The 19,518-nt window shown below is 32.8% G+C and overlaps 1 protein-coding gene across 1 annotated transcript in view; it reads left to right on the top strand.

Annotated features, from left to right (window-relative positions):
• Positions 1-18,203, top strand: part of LOC134257410 (uncharacterized) — a 61,555-nt gene extending 43,352 nt beyond the window's left edge. Inside the window, exons 33-47 of the mRNA XM_062740024.1 lie at positions 294-401; positions 1,839-1,874; positions 2,790-2,855; positions 6,041-6,189; positions 6,838-6,957; positions 7,771-7,834; positions 9,032-9,196; positions 9,558-9,620; positions 10,228-10,407; positions 11,319-11,520; positions 12,179-12,257; positions 12,975-13,655; positions 13,967-14,017; positions 14,803-14,884; positions 17,131-18,203. Of these exons, the coding sequence (XP_062596008.1) occupies positions 294-401; positions 1,839-1,874; positions 2,790-2,855; positions 6,041-6,189; positions 6,838-6,957; positions 7,771-7,834; positions 9,032-9,196; positions 9,558-9,620; positions 10,228-10,407; positions 11,319-11,520; positions 12,179-12,257; positions 12,975-13,655; positions 13,967-14,017; positions 14,803-14,884; positions 17,131-17,264 (2,180 nt within the window). The 3' untranslated portion in view covers positions 17,265-18,203. The remainder of the gene's footprint in view (positions 1-293; positions 402-1,838; positions 1,875-2,789; positions 2,856-6,040; positions 6,190-6,837; positions 6,958-7,770; positions 7,835-9,031; positions 9,197-9,557; positions 9,621-10,227; positions 10,408-11,318; positions 11,521-12,178; positions 12,258-12,974; positions 13,656-13,966; positions 14,018-14,802; positions 14,885-17,130) is intronic.
• Positions 18,204-19,518: the final 1,315 nt, after the last annotated feature.

Below are 19,518 nucleotides of genomic sequence, written 5' to 3'. Positions count from 1 at the left end.
TTATCTTTCCTTTAGTACTAATATGCTGTACATGCTGCTCATAATCTAATCTTGTTAAGCTCCTAATTTCTAAGTTTCTTTTTACACTACTAAATTTGACACTGACTTTTTGCTACAACTGCAAAGTATTGAAATATTCAAACATGCTCTTGTGAATACCAGATCCAAAATTTTAGAACATGTAATGGTCATGAAGAAGCTTATGAGCAGCAGCTTGGCTTTATGAATATTGAATTTATTGCTATGTTTGGAAACCAAGTGTTGATGTTGTTTTTGTCAATTGTTAATAATAGATCCAGATTGGTTGCTACATGGGATAAGAGGACGACCCAAAATTCTCAAACCATTCCGTCAAAAAAATCAGGATGAGATAATTGCAAAACTTTTAGGGATGCCTGCAGGTAGCTTACTCCCATTCTTCTCACAGGTGGCAGAGAAGGAATATTCTTGGTATCAATTCTCTCTCATGGAAATTTAGTTTTGTAAACATAGCAACAAATTTTTTATGAAACGTCTAGCAGAATTTTGAGACACATTTTAAAAAAAATTGTTTGTGCAACACTTTGAAGAAAGTTAATGACATTGCCAAATTTCATATGAGAGGGACATTGATTTGCACTTGTGAGGGATGTAGGAAATGCATGGGCTTAAGTTTTAGTCATAATGAGACCGTAATCATATCAAACAGCTTATCAATCATCCATATCCAACCCACCCACCTATTTTCAACACCAGCTTTTGTTTGTCGTATTGCACTTTTTGTGTTATGTGTTTTTAGTGGAATGCTGTTTTTTGTTTATAAAAAAAATTATATTAAGTTTAGATTTTGGGTAAAATTAGGAGATTCACAGTGGTATATGTAGTATATCAACACTTGACAAGATCCTGTACACAAATGTCTGGTGAGAGTGCTACAGCATGTGATTGTGCAATCTTTTAGTTGCTGTGCCAGAGGTGTGCCTTGCACATGCTCCACAGCTGGGAACCGCCGACAGCATAGTGACCAGCATGGCCTATACGGGGCCTTTTGAGGCCCTGGTGACCCCTCAGACCCTCGTCAAGGGGGGTCAGCAAGCTGGAGGTAGTATCACTGGGAGTGGTGGAATAAACTAGCAACACCTGCAACAGGCACACTAATGTTTGCAGGTCTCAAATTGGAAAGTTATGCTAAACAGTTGCCATTTTGCATTGTTTGGTTTTAAGAATATGCATTTTATGGTACCCCAGTGGGAACAAAATGTGCACCTTTTGAATTGAAATTGTAAAATTGATTTTTTTTTAAACTGAAATGGTAAATAATTACTGAAAATTACTCTTAGGATTTTGAAGTGATCATAATACAATATTACATTAATAATATTCACCAATTTGAGACTTGAGAATGGAATAATTTTGAAAGAGCAAATTCAAAGATGTTAGATTGCAGCAACCATTTGTGTCATTTTTGCAGTAGTTTTATAATATTGTGTCTGTTGCCAGAATTAGTTTTGCACATTTTTAGTAAAGAAAGTGGCATTTGTAATACTTAGAATATTTTTGTAATGATGCAAAGATTGACTAATGTAATGAATATGGCACAAGGATTGCACTTCGTTGTGATGAGTAAATTAGAAAATGATTTTAATTTGCATGTTTTAAGACATTTGGTTAACAAATTCATATTCATTCTTTTATGTACATTTTGTGCATTTATGGTCTTTTTCAAACAATTTTCAAAACCTTTTTTTTAAATAAAGTCCAGTTATTGTGCAGCTAGAAATGTGATTAATCCATTATGTCCTCATAACTTCATTGTTACGAGATTATCTATCTCACATCATTTGTATTGTAAATGTTAGCAGTGTGCCCACCTATGAGACCATTGCCCATCCCAGGTGAGAGAAGGGTGTGGGGTCAGGTAGGATAGTCTTAGGCCTGTGGTACATTGTGAGAGGGGGGCACAGTTAAGAAGGACCTTTTTGGTGGTTGGTTGTCTCTAAGGTTTCACATCACTTAATTGATTCCCAATATGTGGAGGTAGAATTCCTGTAGCTATAGTCAGTTTTGAGTTTTCCAAGTAATATCCTACACACAAACAGCCCCCCCCCCCCCCACACACACACACACAAAAGAAAAATATGGAAATAAATTCATCCTTGAGAGTGTTTTGATTTCCTCTATGTAACTAAGAATAAGGGTGGAATTTTTTAATATTTTGTATTTATTGTACAATATTCTATTCTCCAAAAAAAATTTGATGAATTTTTATAATCATACTTAAATACCGTATAAGTGGAAATTTTAGCGAGACGCAAATTTAGCGATTTGTCCTTAAAACTGGTATTTAATTTTTAGCGAGATGTAATTTTAGCAATTTTAAAATGTTCATTAAAGAACCTATTACAAATAAAATGCAATAATTTTTTAGCAATATGTAATTTTAGCGATCTCATCACCCTCGCTAATAATGCCAAAATTAAATCCTCTAAAATTATTACTTATATGGTATTTTTCCAATGCAATCTAATGAAACCCTACATACACCTTTCCGATCTCTCTTTCACTTTTAATTGCTTTGAACACAAACCCAAACTCCTCTTTCCTGGTGAATGGTTTGGTCTAAAATTTGTCCTCAACTCTGCATGGACTCAACAATTTTTTCAGCTTTTATTTTTTTTTTTTTCAAAAGTGTTCCTTTGCTCAATTTTTTTTTTCAAGCTTTTATTCTTTGGTAAGGTAAAGTTGTTCATGTATATTTATAGTGTTTTTTGCTTAAATGAGTGTAATAAGGAAGAGACTTGCTTGTTTAGTTGTAGGAAATACCTTTGTTAAAGTTTGGAAAGACAGGATACATAAATCTAGGAGAAGCAATTTCCGTAAGACCCTATGTACATGTAGTTTCATTTAGAGTAGTTTCTTTCATATGTTGCTTACCACTTTCTCTCTTAGTTTTTTAGCTAATCTGAGCCAAAGACTCAAGTGAGCTTTTCTGATTAAAGGGAATCCATTGTTAGTCTGCTGTCTGTAAACTTTTCACATTTTTTTGAACCACAAAGCCAATTTCAACCAAATTTACCTCAAATCATACTTGTATAAATGGGATTTAAGTTTGTCCAAGTAAGCTGAAGCCACACCTTCTTAATTAAAATAGGAGATGGATCAGTTCCTTGAGAGTCCTTGAGAATGGGTGGAGGCTACAATAAGGGATCAAACTGAGAGAGAAAAAATCTTCGTTTATATGGCAAGTTGAGAGAAATGAAAAATTGGCTATGAACCCATAATAAAATAATATGCCTAGTGCATGATCTTTCGATTTAAAGAAACAAATTTTAATCTACATCTCTGATTTCTTTCTCCCGAAATGGAGACGTAGTTGCTACTAGAATATTCCAGGTTAATAAAAGGCTTTTGAATCCGTATTTCGTTTTTGAGAAAATCAAACACTGAGTTAACCTCAATTCTTATCATTAAGTAAGTCGTACTCGTATTATTCAACTTGTTGTATGCAGTACTTTCGTGGTGCAATGCTTATCTACGATTGCTAATGCGTAATTGTATGCCCTATTTTAATTTTCAATGTGTATTTTGTAAAATTCAATGCGTATTTCTGCAAATACGCACCTTATCTGGAGCTCTGGCTAAATACATGTATATATACCAAGATGCATATTTTTTTCTAATTTAAATGTGCCCTTGGGGTTAGAGTCAAGCAGATAAAATTGGAGATTCAGATTTTACCTAGTGCATATGTACAGGAAACAATTTAAAAAAAGCAGAACTCAGATGATCATATTAACGTTGAAGCAACCTAACGGTGTGCTGATTTAACTTTGAATGATGGTAATTAAACTTGATCCTTAAAATCTAGATTTTGTTCCACAAAATATTTATGAAAAGGAAAGAAAATATTTTTGAAAAAATTTCCTGGGCCAAACTTGGAAGTGATTAAGGTGAGCACTGGGGCCTCTGGGCCTCTTGTTCATGTTTTTGAAAAAGAAGGCAAATTCATTAGGATGTGATCAAATTTAACATTAGGTGTTCAGATAAATGGAATTTATGTCCCCTTTTTTTTTTTAAAATTATTGCTCTGTAATGGTATTGTTTAATGTACTTGATTGTATAATATTATGTAAAAGTTTCCCGGTTAACCGGGGGGCTATTTATATCGAATACTAAAAATCGTCTCGGTTACTCGGATGTATATTTTTGAATATTTCTAATCTTATCTATAATAATGCATTAAACAATCTGTTTTAAAACGTAAAATGCTCATTGCACTTGTAAATACAGTAATATTTACTACGAGAAATCACCGTTATCGCCTGTGGCAGTGTTTATACAGTAATTATCGTAAAAATTAATGACCTTCGGCTGTCTCATTCCCTTATTTTGTGTTTGGCTTTAATTATTTGTTTTCACTGAACATCGTTTAAGATCCATTATGTTTAAATAAATTAGATAATTTTGTCAGTTCTCTGAGAAGCCGTAAATTCTCGGGAAAAGAGCGGATGATATTACACGTGCGATTGTTGATATGGTTGTGTTTGATTACATGCCAATACAACTGGTTGAAGGCAAAGGCTTTAAAAAACTGATGTCCATTGTTGCATCAAACTACAAAATACCGTCCCGTAATACTATATAAATCTCAGATCGAACAAGTGTACTAAAATCTTAAATTCGCTCTCTCAGGAGAACTTGATCAATTTCAAGTTGATACTGTACGCAGCCCTGACGACTGATACCTGGTCGTCAAACACGACAAAGAGTTACCTTAGAATTACAGTGTACAGAGCAGATTATTTCTTTTAAACAAAAACACTGTGAACAACTTATGATTTTATTTCTTGTGTTTTTGTGATAAATAAATTGAATTTAAAAATTGTTATATTAAATTTCGTCGGGCACGAAGTGCTCATCATTATTACAACAGAAATAAATTAATTTTACGGATAAGATTCCTATCAGTGCATCTGGTTTTATTTCTTTAAGAGTTTACAATGTTTTACAGTCTTCAATTTACTTGTTCATATTTATTTACACTTTTACCGAGTACCCAGGTACTCGATCGGAAAAATGTCCGAGTAACCGAGTATTGAAAATTGACCGATTTGACATCCCTATATAATATATGTAAAAGTTTCTTTCTTGGGGGGCTATTTATTTAAAAGATGTCAAAGTCCTATAGAATATCCAAATTCTTTCTAAATCTACAAGTAGCTTAGTATACGTTTTGTAAACTTGCTCTTCATACTTTTTCCACAAAATATATACATACTGAGAAATCACTAATTTTTGTGGGGGTGAAAAAAATTGACCCTATAAAAATATATGATTTTACAGTATAAAGCATTAAATTTTAATATTTAGTCACCTGAGGCATATTTTTAACCATTTCATCCATTTATCAAGCTTCTTGCATTATGAACAAATCTGATTTTTCAACTTGGACCACTGGGCCAATTTTTTATAATATTTGATCTACTAGTTTCATTTCTGTTGCTAATAGTGTCTGGCTATTTCCTGTTTAAATATTGATGGTCTCTGTACCTTAAAGCAATTAAAGTTCTGTCATAGGATGACTTTTTTTATTGATGTTAAAAAACTTTTTTCAAGTTAACATGGCTGTACTTGCCTTTCACTTCATTCATTTCATTGGTATCAGCATCAATTTAGTACATGTTTATTGTTGTGGGCATTGTTCTTTCAGTTGAATAATTAGTTACATGTATAGGAATTTATGATCTTTTTGTATTTAAATGAAATATTATATCTTCCAACAATTGTAAATGAATGAAATAAGAAATATAAGTAATCTTGTTCACTGTTTAGCAGGCAAACATGATTTCAAGACTTAACTTTCACTAAAAAGCACTGCTGCATGAGAATTTCATTGATGTACACTTTTTATCAAAGATTTTCTGTTGTTCTGTTCAATACATATAGTAATATTGAAATTAATTGGTTGTCAATGAATAACAAGAGATTCTTCTTTAAATAAAAAGTGATGTGTTCCGAGATTTCTCTTGAATTAAAAATGATCTCTGTTTACTTTTGACAGCCGACGCCACAATAGATGAGATTGTTCGATCTCAGATCACCCATCAAGCCAGTATCCCCCTTGCCAGACAACCAACTCAAAGACACATCTTGGAGGTGTCCGCAGCACAGCAAAGGCAGCAGGATGTGCTACTTCAGGCACGTAAACATGTAAGAGCACTGTGCACAGCACGTTTTTGTTCACTTTTGATAGAACCCTAAAATGTTTAAAAAAAAAAAAAAAATATGTCTGATAAGGTGATAAAAGCTTTTTTTTTTGTTTCAGTTACTTTCTTTGTTTATTAAAAACTTATTACAGGATATTTAGTTAATATTATTACATAATAACAAAGATATTTGGTAAAGTAATGAAATGTACGTTGTTCAGTTCAAAAGTTTGTTTCCATATCTGCTAAATATTACGTTTGAAATCAGAAAATTATGATAATTAAGATCATGGATGCTTTTGATCTAATCAAATAAAATAACTTTGAAAGTTATGTTTTAAAAATTGAAATTGATTCATATTCTGAAGCTCAGTCTTTTTCATCTGAATGTGTTCACTGTTTGTTTCACTGTTTGTTGCATTAGTTTATTTGTGAAAGAGTGTGACATATTTATCAGTATTCGTGTTGATGCTATTTTATATATAATCAAAGAGGTGGAGGGTGTTTGTCATTCAAAGAATATACTTACATTTTATGTATATATACTCCAATACTCAAACAAGACAGACATTTATACAAAAGCCAGAACATTGCGTCGTTGCTCGTCGTTGATTTATGTATGGTGTCTGATGTTGACGGTTCCTTGTTGTAGCCTGACTGTCCAGTAGTGGGCCGGTTGTGCTATCGTCACAAACTGGCCATCAGCCGAGACCAGATCATCCCCAATCTGGTTCTCCTCCAGGACTCCCTCGCCCAATCCTTTGTCCTGCAGGTATAGGAGGCATGCCCAAGATCCTAACTCTGTGTGTTGTATTACAGGCTAAAATGGGCTTTTCCTTTAGATTTAGACTATACAGACAAAAAATAAATCAGTGCTAATGATAGTTGCTTAATTTTAATGACTTTTGATAACCACACTGACTCTATCTTTAATATGCCTAAAATAGAATATTAAAAACTGCCAAGGAATCCATTAGAATCCATTTAAACTATACTGACCAACACCAATGCAAATTATAGCTGCTTATGATAACCTTTGATAACCACACTGACTTATAACAGAACATTATTCAGGTAACTGTATTTAACTATCTAGCCAAAATTCATCATCTCAACTTTTAAAATGCTAATTTCTGAGAATATGTAAGCCATGTAAAATGACATTAGTAGACACAATTGCAGTAGCTGCCAGTGACATACTTTAGGTTTTGAATTTATAGAACACCTTTCTAGCTGCTTTACAGGATTGTCCCAAACAAGATTTATTAAGTCCCCCTCCCCCTCCCATCCCGTATAATCAGTGATTAATTCACAATAGCCACAGCACTGAACTCAAAATCTATAGATCATCCTATGGATTTATTTTCAGTAACATTTTTGCCTTTCCACATTAAAATTTTAATACATGTATTTGAATAATACATGTATGATGAAACTAAAGATTTTGCAAGTGCATGCTACTACAACCTCACACCATTTGCACATTTTGTAAAGGTTTGAATTTTCAAATGGTAAATGTGTGGATATTTTCCATCAGTTATGTTTGTTTTTAATGTTGATATTAATGATGTGTTTGTTCTTACAGGGAGACAAATCAGGTAATGCCATTCGTCAACACCCTAACCCTTTTGATGAACAATATAGTCATGGTAAGCTCCCCTTACTAACCCCCTCCCTCCTGTAACCATGGTAATGACCTCCCACAAAACCAACCAATGAGAGCCCTATGAGAAAAGGTCACATTTGCATGTGGATTGAATGTTGTACATGTATATCTGTATATTTAAATTTCACAATGTAACTCTTCACATGGTCATGGGTAGCATGGGTACTTACGATATATTCAAAAATTCAGGTTTTAGAAATGTTAAGTATATTTCTATATACCTGTACATCTTTGTTGTATTTCTTAACTGTAATAATGGGGGAGAATTTAGGGAATTCTAAATCTTGGAAATGGGTGACTTGCATGATCTCTCATTTTGATATTGTTCTAATATTGTCTATGCATGTTTGTTGTAACTCATGGCCAAAGGAATGATATGGTATTTGTATCGAAAAAAAAAATTACTTTGAGGAAAATTGGATTTTTCCCTTTAGAGTCAGAGTAGTCTCCCTTGGGTTTCCTGTAGTTATTCCTCTTTCCAAAATCCTGCAGAAATTTTCTTTCAACTGCTTCCATTTTTTCTAAGTTGTAAAATGTAGATCTTTTGTTGTAGAATATGATAAATAGATAATGGTTTTATAAAGTGGTAGACATTCTGTAGAAAATAGCATGAATATTACTAATTATTACTTCAGGAAATACATTTTATATGATTTTTCACAATCATTGCATGATCTGCAATAATACATGTATTTTGCTTGAAATCTTAATTCAGAAAGGCTTGATAAATTGAAGAAGTGCATGCACAAGGTCTTGTCATTTGAGAAATGCATGTGATATGAAAATTATAACATTGCACAAAAGCTTCCAAAAATATATCTGCACATCATAACAATTATTGTCAATAATTCATTTAAATAAATAAAATAAAATTGTTTGTTGAATTTATATGGCTGGATGTTTTAGTAACAACTGGTATACGTTTTTACAGTCAAATTGTTGAAAAAAAATCATTGAAAAAATTTCATTTTTACAAGACATTTGATTTATAAGCAAGCATTTGAAAACCTTATTTGTATGGTAGATCAGTCTAAAGATGAAAAAATTAAATTACTTGGTATTAGGATTCAAAAACTAAGTGAATAATATTGCTTAAAACTTTGAAATTGCATTTGGCTATCTGCATAGATTTACAGAGAGGCTTAAAACAATGTACTCACTTTGGGCTGTCCTGTTTCAGCTAAGAACAACAGACCTCGAGCACATGTGCCTGAAACCTCTTTTAACCATTATGAACTCCAAGATGATGCTAAAAGTCGGCCTCCGCCTGAAGAACCACCACCACCACCAGATATGGACACCGCCTCAGAAATCACTGCCAGGGAGGAGCCAGAGGAGGAAGAGGGTGAGTTGTCCTTAAATTCAAAACTTTCTGGAAACTTCTAGAATCTTATAAAATCTACTTGTTGTCCATTCAGTACTCTTTCATTTTGCCTTTATTTGTACTGTAATTCAACTTTTAACTGAACCAATTTCAAAATAATCTTGACACACTTTTTCTTCTGCAAAACCATTTCTTTATCTTTAAATCTTTTGGATATCTGTGGTATTATATATATTGATATCTTTTAACTGAACTAAATTAAAATCAAAAATTTTAACTTGACACCCTTTTCTTCTTTGCAAAACCATTTACTACTTCTTTTGTTAACATTGTCAAGCTCCATTGTCCCCTAACAAACAGAATCTCTTTCTCCACTGTCTAGAACACAGAAAACATGGTCACAAAGGGAAACATAAAGAAAAAGGAGGAAGAAAGAGCAGAATGGGTAAACATTGCAATCAGCTTATCTTTATATGCATAGACTAGCATTATTGATGTTTTGTTTGCATGTTAAAACTTTTACTAAAATAGAAGTAGGGATTGGGGGATAAGACCAAGAATTTTAATGGGAAAAATTCTATGGCACAATGTTAATGAACTAAAGGAACTATTAATGACATGGTAAAAAATTGATCCTTTAAAATATTAGGTAGAATGTCTAAACTATTACCGTACATAATACAGTAAAACTCGGTTATAATGAAGTCACGGGGACCTATGAAATTGCTTCGCTATATCCGATTATTTGTTATAACCGTATAAAGAATCCATTGAATTTATAAAGCTGGGGATCCAAGATGACTTCGCTATATCCGTAAATTCGCAATATCCGTGTTCGTACTAAACGAGTGTTACTGTATGTGGCCATATGCAGTTCAAATGCAGTGTAGATAAATAATAGCTTCTTGGTGATGGTATATTCACTGATAATATGTCTTTGGTGATGGAATATAACTTGCATGTGTGCATTGTTTGTACATGTATATCAGCATTTAATGTGGTAAGCAATTTTATTTTAGCTGTTGGGATTGTCTGATTTTTTTATTGAACAGTTGAGGAAACCAACATTTTGTACCAGTTTTCACAAGACAAGAAGGCTCCAACTTATGTAGCCACATGTGTGCAAGATTCCATTAATCCCATAGATTTAGCCCTGGAAAGAAAATTCTCCGTTGTGATACCACATGAAAATCAAGTTCCATTTCTTACGACGAGGGAATTAAAAAATCCAGGCAGGGAAATTAAAAATCTCGGCAGGCTCATTTTGCGTAGAGGCTCAATACAAGATCGCAGTACTTTCCAGCGTAATTGTTTTCCTCAGTTTAGAACTGAGTTGCGGAAATCTTTTCAAGACTACTCCTCGTATACTGGTATTGATGCCTTCATGAATTGGGTCCCTGCATTTCCGGCTGAAGTTTCACTTTCACTTTTTAACTGTTTTAGCTTTCTAACTTAATATTGTTTTGTTTTTATTTCAGTTAACTTTCACAGAGTTTTTTTTTTTATTCACATATTCTGTTTCAGGTTATATATTGCTTTTTTGAAGTATGATGTTGAAAGTACCTTATTTATGTTAATTACATATTAATTCTGAGCGAAAATAATTGAAGATTCTGAGATCAATTATCTTTCTCAAGCTTTTTTTTTTTTTTTTGATATATAGAACAAAATACCAGTGGCACCTACATATTAACTTTTTTGAGAAAATTTAAACATATATAGGCCAAGATTCAGTACTTACTCTTATTCTACAAATTATTTTTGTAAAATTTTCCTTTGTAATTCAATTCAGGGATTAAATTGTAGTTTCTTTGTCTGTCTAGATTTGAATTTGTCTCTTAGATGAATCACTTTTGTTAATACTCTACACTATACAAGAGCACCACTATTAATTTGAAGTTTAAAGATTTATTCACTGATCACCTGCCCATAATTAAAGTGTTTGTATTTTCAATAAACAACAACACCATGCAAAATAACTCAAATTGAGAATTATCCCCCCTCTCAAAAAAGAAATTAAATTGCTGAAGATATTTTAACTTGTCACAATTTGCACCATATAACTAGATTGATTAGAAAATACTGACCAAGAAAGTCCACAAAATTGAGTTCATCAATTAATATGTAAAATGTACTTGTATAGGGATGAGAGAGTCGGACGATGATGCATCTCAAACAAAGGAGGGACCAGACTACCTACAGGACCCTCACCATCACGGGGGACCCCGGGTCAAATCGGCCAAGGGGGGCAAGGACATAGACAGTATGGTGGAGAGCATTAAGGAATTACGTCAATCTCTGGCTAACAATGCCATGCAGCAGAACCATCTAAGTCCAACTACAGGGTAGGTGTTATTTTAATCAAAGTGTAATAGTCAATTTCTTTTAAAGGGGGTGGGGGTGGAGGAAAGGGTAGTAGAGGGATAAAGGTAAAATTGTCGCTTGCTTAGATCACCTTATTTTGAAACTAACCTACAAAGCCATAATGAAGTTCAATATTAATTGTCTTTTAAAATATATATATATGCAGTCAAACCTTGTTATCTCAATGGCACCAAGGAAACAATTAAATTATCAGGGAATCTGAGATATCAAAGTTAAACTACTGAAAGAATAAGTGGTTAAGAATTTCAAATAAGACTTCTATATTTATGATATTCAGAATATCAGTGTTTAAGATTCCATTGTTTAACTGTATATACATGTAGCCTAATTTCCCACAGTTGTAGTTATTGTATTTTAGAGACGAAAAGATTAAAAAAAAAACCTGTAATAAAAACATTCCAATCAGTTGTAGCAATTGGGATAGATATTTGTAGATAAAAATTAACCTGCAATAAAATGTCTTCATAGATTACAACCTCATAGGGTAGAGGGAGGGGGGTCTCTTAAAAAAAAGAAAAGAGTTTAACACAAATTTAAAATTTCTCTTTGCTTTTTTTTTATGTGGGGGCAGGGAGAGAGAGATTAAAAAAATATCAAGTTTTTTGATAAAAATTTCAGTGGTTATATAAAAAGACTAATGCGGGAGACTGGCGAGGAGATAGAGGAACTGACCAATGAAATCCGACATGACATTGAGGTAAGGGCCTGCTACAGCAGCTGATGCATGTTACCTCTCTGATATACAACTGTTTTACTGGCATGTCTATGTTGAAAGCTTTGACCTGCTGACTTTTATAGCCAACTAGTCATTTTGTGTAGACAGAATTAATGGGGGCAAGATTTAGTGATAAAATATTTTATTCAATGATGCTGTTGCTAATTTGAAATTTAAATTTTATTGCTTTAGTTATCAAAATTGAATGATCTACAAAAATTTGTATTTTGTCATAACACACAATGACTGGTCACTTTTTGCTAGATACAGTATATAACAGCATGTATATAGAGCAATCATTCTTGTATTTATTCCTTCCTTCTTGAAATATGGTGGAACAAGCAAACTACAGGGGGATAGAAATCAAAATTCCATTTGCAATAAATAATATTCATGGAAGATTTTTTTTAAATGTTTGAATCAGATGTGAACAAAATTTGTCAAGATTTTTAAAAGTATATGAACATGAAAAATTAATAGGAACATTAACATTAAAGTGTGCTCTTTAAATATTACTCTACAGTACTTTCATTACTTTTCTTATAGAACATACTGTAAATACTAATTAATAAAGTGAATTAGTCTCATTAATATTCTGAAAAAATTTCCTTTTCAAAAATAAATTCTCAGGGCTAAGGTGATGTTTCCAGGTATTTCAATATTAACATTCTGTCCATGGCTCTTGGTATTTTGTTACAGCAAGAACGTAGGTTGTCAAAGGATAAACAGAAAACAAAAGAAACTCCTAGGAAGTTTCAATCCCTTGACGATTACAAACTAAACAATGAAAATCGAAACTACAACAGCCAAGCTATGTCTATTGGTAGCAAGAGCAAGACTGTGTTAACCCGAGAACCTCCGGGCAATTCATTCGATGACAAGAGACCGTTTAATGCTAGATTCAAATCCAGGAGTGTGACCAATTATCCGGTCAGTGATCGGACGTACGACAGAACTCAAAAATGGAGAGATCCCAATCTCATGATCACAGGTGACACCACGACGGTCAACTACAGCAATACATACGTCACCAATGTGCGAAAATCCACCTCAGAAACTGCTTACACCATCCCCGCTAGTAGTGCTAACGATATAGTGTATAACGGCAATGCAGGGTCTAGCTCGCATAGAAATAGCTATATACCAAACACCACCACCACTGCCACCCAGACCTCATCAAAGGTAGAGAGGTTCTTCCCCAGGGTAGAGCTGTACCCCGAAACTGACAACTTGCACCCCGTCAGGGTAGCCGATGCCAATGGATATGCTATTTATAACAACAAATCGAAAAGTGCTAAGGATCTTCGAGATGGAATTACCAATTTGGTCACGGGTAAAGAGGACCGCAAGTCCAATGACAAAACAGAAAAATACTTCGAGGTGTGTCTCTGCATGTGTGTGCTTGCCAGAATATTCCTTGCTTTTGTTCAGGCACAACAAGCAAATGCATATTTCATTGGTCAATCCTTGAAAAAATCATAAATATATTAGCTTGATAAATATGGATTCAAAGTTTATCATTCTTATTGTATGTAAGTATGCATTTGCTTTGCATGATGTCAAAAAATTTCATTCTGCTGAAATGGAAACACTTGAATGAATAAACAAAAAGATGAAAAAGAACTTTTTAATTGTTAGGAAATCAATTAACTAAAAAATCTTAATTTTCACACTTTGCTGCCGTTTCATAGTTTGAAATTACTGGAATGAACCTTTCTACCAAAAATCGTTTTCCTGGAAAGGTAAGATTTAATGGCCCTGGAAGATAACCTTATTACATGTTAGTCTGCGCTGGTATGACTAATGCAACTATTTATAGTAACATGTTCTCTAATGAATAATCTTGCAATTTCAGAATGTACTTGTATACTATAACATTGTTGAATATGCATGTATTAAATGGCACTACTATGTATATATGGTTCAGAGCATGCATAACAAGTACTAATTCTTCTATGTCAAGTGTTTCCATAATCAGTGACATTTGGGGGGAAGAAATCGGTGCTTAACCAGCTATATTATTTTGTTTTGATGTAGTATTTGGACCAGTTGAAAATTACGGTAATAAATATTAAATGGAAGATTCCTTAAATCTCAAAGCATTAAACATCTCTCAAGTCTGCTTTGGTACATAAGCTTTTATTAATCTAAACCCAGCCTTTTATGGCTGATGGGTTTTTCATATCATGGAATCCCTTTATACTGTCTTTGCGTATTATCTATTTTTTTTACAAGTAGCTGCATGTACTATTCCTTATTTTGAATCATTAGTATATAACTACTATTGTTTCTGGGGGTTATTTCATATATTAACACAAAGATATATTAATGAATTTCCTTTAAGCAATTTCTTTATAAAAGTAAGATGCATTTTTGCAAATTGACAAATCTTAATCAAATAGCATGATAAGCTTCAAGTTTGAATGGTTAAGGGTGATCTACCTTTGTTTGCTAGGGTTTGGGGATCTTGTATTCATGTAGTGTTCTATACCTATGGTAACTTTTTGCTTCTAATGACACGTTTTAGCAGCACCAAAATCGAGTGAAGTCTGCCAAATCGGGTCGCCATTCAGTAGGTAAGCAGACCGTCACGCCGACCTCACTAACAGGTATAGTTTGCCGTTCTCACTTCTAACTTCTCTGCTATAATATTCTTCATAGATCACTAACTTATTAGCCATAGTAGATATAGAAAAGTAGTTGTAGATATTTTCAGTTTGATTAATTTCTTTTTATTCTCCCATAAACTATTTTTAGAATTTTAATATAAAGTAATTTTCCTGTATTACAAGTACTTTAGTAAATAGTTTATGTAGAAGTAATTAAACTATATAATAATAGACTTATACCCAATAGTATGCATGCTATGTTGTTAAATTAATGTAACTATTTATGTTTTATACTGTGACACAATACCCTATTGTTTCACCGCCATCCTTTCCTATACAGAGTTGTTAAATATTCCAATGAGATGACTTGACTTTGTGATGTTTTCTTTCGATTTTATGTCACGCCAGCAAAGTTAATGCTTATATGATTAATATTTGCTTGACTTTGGAATATATTTATTTACACCCCTTCAACAAAATTTTCAGGGAGTGCACTGGAATTCAATGTGTCCATCTGTCTGTCTGTTGATCTATCTTTGTTAAACACAGCATTGAGACCTTGTTCCAGCATATCTCTAGTATCATGATACATCTATAAATTCTCACTTTAGTGCATGCTGTGGATGCTGCAACTGACCTGTATTTCATGCTTCAGTGACTTGTAACAATTAAGTCAGCTCCTGAATTAATATAAGTAGTATTCAAACCAAACTTGCAACATTGCATGCTGCATTGAACATATATTTTGTTAAAATATCAAACTTATATTTTATGCCCCAGGCAAGGTTGCCATTCAAGATATGCAGCTTATTATAGTTATGTCTGATTATATTCAGTAAGGCCTGTGTTTAGTTTATCATTTACAAACCAAACTTGCAGACATGGTTTGAATTGATGCAAGATCCAAAGGATATATCAGATGTGCTTGAATGACTTTAAAGTATATATGCTTTCACATATTTTTTGCTTATCAAAAGTAAAAGTTCAATTCTTAATGTTTTCCCTGGAGCATGATTGCATTGGATGCTGCAATATTGGCCTGCAAGAAAGGTTTTAGCTTACTCACAGCTGATAACTTGTGGAAAACTGGCTAAAATTTATGAACTGACCGTGCATCTGCAGATGTGTTTGTACATTGTTTGCAATGCACCATGATTTGATTGCCCATCAGACATTTGGGTGTTTCAATCCTATTTTGAAGTTCTAATTTTATCTTAAAACTTATTCAATTTAAAAAGTGCATTCTAACCGATTTTTAAAAGCCTCCAGTTGTGCATGCTTTTAATGTAATTATTTATTGCTTTTTTGGATTTTTTCTCATTTTAAGACAAATTATTTCTGTAGTTGCTAGTTAATCAACATAACATTTAATTTTTACTTATTTTAATTTTTATTAATAACTATAATTTATCTCCAGAAGAAAGTTTTTTGCTTTAATTCGAGCTAGAGTGTTATAGAGAACTTGACAATTGTTTAAAATAATTATCCCATGAGTTCTTTAATGAATGCGGGAAACAATTTTCCTCTGTTCAATACATTTTATCTTGTGGTTTACACAGAGTCAATAGTTCTTCCCAAACTGGTGTTTAAACGGAAACTGTCGGGTGAGATCTTGTGCTGTGCCAGTGATTAGGTTTATCATAATAATAGGACCAGAATTGTTCGTGCCGTGCCAACGTTTCCATAGTTGTTTGAAAGCAATATTGTTCAAATGCTATGATCCTTGATCATTTGCAGATGTTTGTCTTCTTGTTAATGATTTGCAAAGTATTTAGATTTGAACATATTAGGCTATTTTCAGTATATCTATTAACGCTTGTTTATTTGCTTCATTTCACATTGAAATCATTCATTTAAAAAAAAATTCTACTAAATTTTCAATTTAAATTGTCATTTCTGATGCAAATTGAAACCAACAGGCTTGCAAACAGGTTTTCTGAAGCCATTATAACATATGATAAATGTGTGGTACTGTAAACCAACTTTTATTCGCAACAACTTTATTTCGCGTTTTACCAAGAATAAACTAGTTAGCGACGATTAATTTTCGTGATCAAGCCTTTTTGGATCTGTTGTTTATAGACAAATACACTTTAAGGACCGGTTCGCGGCGAGAAATATTCGCGATGACGAGGCTCTCGCGAACTTCGCGAAAATTTCTCGCACACGAATAAAAGTTGGTTTACAGTATTTTCACAGAATTTGTCTTATAAATAGCCATTGAGGAATTTGCTTGATGCTTGCAGAGGCTGTGCCGACAAAAATACAACTAATGATAACACAAGACCATCAAGAGGAGAAGACTTATGGGGGGCAGTTCCTTCCCCTTTCTCGGACCATCCGGGCCCCCTTCTACAGAAACAGCTCCGTACGGAAATGAGGAGTATGTGTGCTGAATCAAGGACATTTCTGGACTAAAGCTATGCAGTTACTCAAATATTAGGATTTCTTTAAGTGCTATATGAATATCGTTCCATTCAGGTTTCTTCTGTGCAAGATTTATTAATTCATTAAAAATGTTGCACAGGAGATGCAGATGTATAGATTGAACCATATATAACACCATGCTAATAATATATATATATTCAGACCTACCTCTTGAAGTATGCATTGCTGATCCATTTAAAACAAGAGTTTGTATATAGACATATGTATGAATGCGTTTGTCAAACTTTTAAGAGAGATTCATTTCTACTGTGCCAAATTGTGTAGATATATTTATTGAGATTGAGAGTTAAATTGGAGTTTAACTGTGTGTAGATTTTAGATATTACAAATACATGTATCAGCAGATAGATACATGTAAAGTCAAAACATGGAATATGTTCATGCAAGTACATTTTTACAAGCAAGATGTACATCAGATGGAAATAGCATATTTTTTAGATTATTTTTTTAAGTTCCATATATACATGTACATCATATTATATACATGTAGGATACAATTACAGTACTGTTTTACTAAAACAGGGTTATATTTAATTCCTGCACATGTTTGCGGGACAAAAATGTCTCCGATTTTATTCTACAGTATGTGCCAAGATTTGTTGGGAATAGCGTATGCTGATTTTAACAGAGTATTTTATTGTTTAGGAAAACAGTGTATTTTGTATTTTAAGGATATATAGGATTTTAAGGTTATATTCAGCAACTTTATTCTATTCTAAATGTCTGTCCAAAATGCTGATCACTTAAGTTTTGAATGTGCCTTGTTTAAAGTCCATCCATTTTTGTTTTTAAAATGTAAAGTTATATTTAAGTGAATGTATTGTTTATAAATGTAATTGTATGAAAATTTAAGGTATAAATGATTGATAAAAAACTAAACAGTTTTTGTTTCTTTGGTGAAATCTTCAAAGTCATTTGATATATAGACACTTCTTACATTATAAACTTTAAAAATTGTAGTAGTACTAAGTACCAAATATAAGATCTTGAAATAAAATTCAGTATGTGAGAAGAAATGTCTTGTCAAATGTCTGTGGTCCATATACAGTAAAACATGCTTATAGCAAACACATTTTTCTTTTATTTTCGAATAGTGAAAGATATTTACAGTTTGTGATATTTCATGTTGAAAGAGTCCATTTTTGCTACTGATAAGGTTGTAACTGTCTTTTGTAGAATCAATAAGGGGAGAGCTGGTATTGAAATGGATATCTGTTCAGAAAAATCAGGGGTGACGCAAAATTGTGACATATATTAGGCACACAGGTCAAAACATCCTTCCAAATACTATGCAAAAATTATCAAATCTGTTTTCAAATGACAAACCTAATTTGAAAACTGCAAACATTCACTCATCAGCTTGTCTGATGCAAGATAAGCTATGAAGAAACAAAGGTAAATTATCCTTTATTATAAAATGACCAGCATTTCTATTTTACTGTTATATATATATTTTTTCATATAGAAGAAAAATCCTATAATTTTCTGCTAGAAATGAATTGTGATTTTGTCAGACTTGAAAATTAATCTTTTAAGTTAAGCACTACAGTGCACCTTCAGTTATCCGGATGCTTCAGTATCCGGACAATTTTTCATAAGGACAGAATTTTAAAATGTTATTTTGTTCTGTTTAACTGGTGATTCAGGTATCCGGACGCTTCACATATCCGGACAAATTGACTAGGAACCAAAGCGTCCGGATAAATGAGCTAGGCTCCACTGTACTTTGAAATTTTTGAAAATATTTCATCATGGAACGAACTTTCTTAACACCCCTTAGCAAACACATGAATAATGAACTGATGCTTGTGGTAAAGTGATTTTCATTCCTAAAGACTGATATACATTATAATCATATTGCAGATATAAAGAATAGTGCTTATAACAAAGCAAATTCATCTGTCAGTGGAACTTCGTTATATGCATGTTTTACTATATATTTTATTGATTTAATTCTTAGAACTTTTGCCACATTTGATTTGATTGGTGACTTGTTGGGTTAGTTGCAGTAAATGTATTCAGATATCTGGAATAATTAAATCAACAGGAAAGGAGAAAATTTAGGACTGATCAAGGAATTGAACCTATTCCAACAGATATCCATGGCCCAAACTATTACATTCCTCCATCCTTAAGGGACTTGAAGATGATGTTTTCCAAAATTTTTGGTTTATCATCATGACTTA

Source organism: Saccostrea cucullata, unplaced genomic scaffold (assembly GCF_032062105.1).
Source record: "Saccostrea cucullata isolate Sc308-1 unplaced genomic scaffold, CSIRO_AGI_Scuc_v1 ctg514, whole genome shotgun sequence".
Classification (NCBI taxonomy): domain Eukaryota; kingdom Metazoa; phylum Mollusca; class Bivalvia; order Ostreida; family Ostreidae; genus Saccostrea; species Saccostrea cuccullata.
Note: the sequence above shows the minus strand (reverse complement) of the source record. Positions and strands in the feature narration are given on the sequence as shown.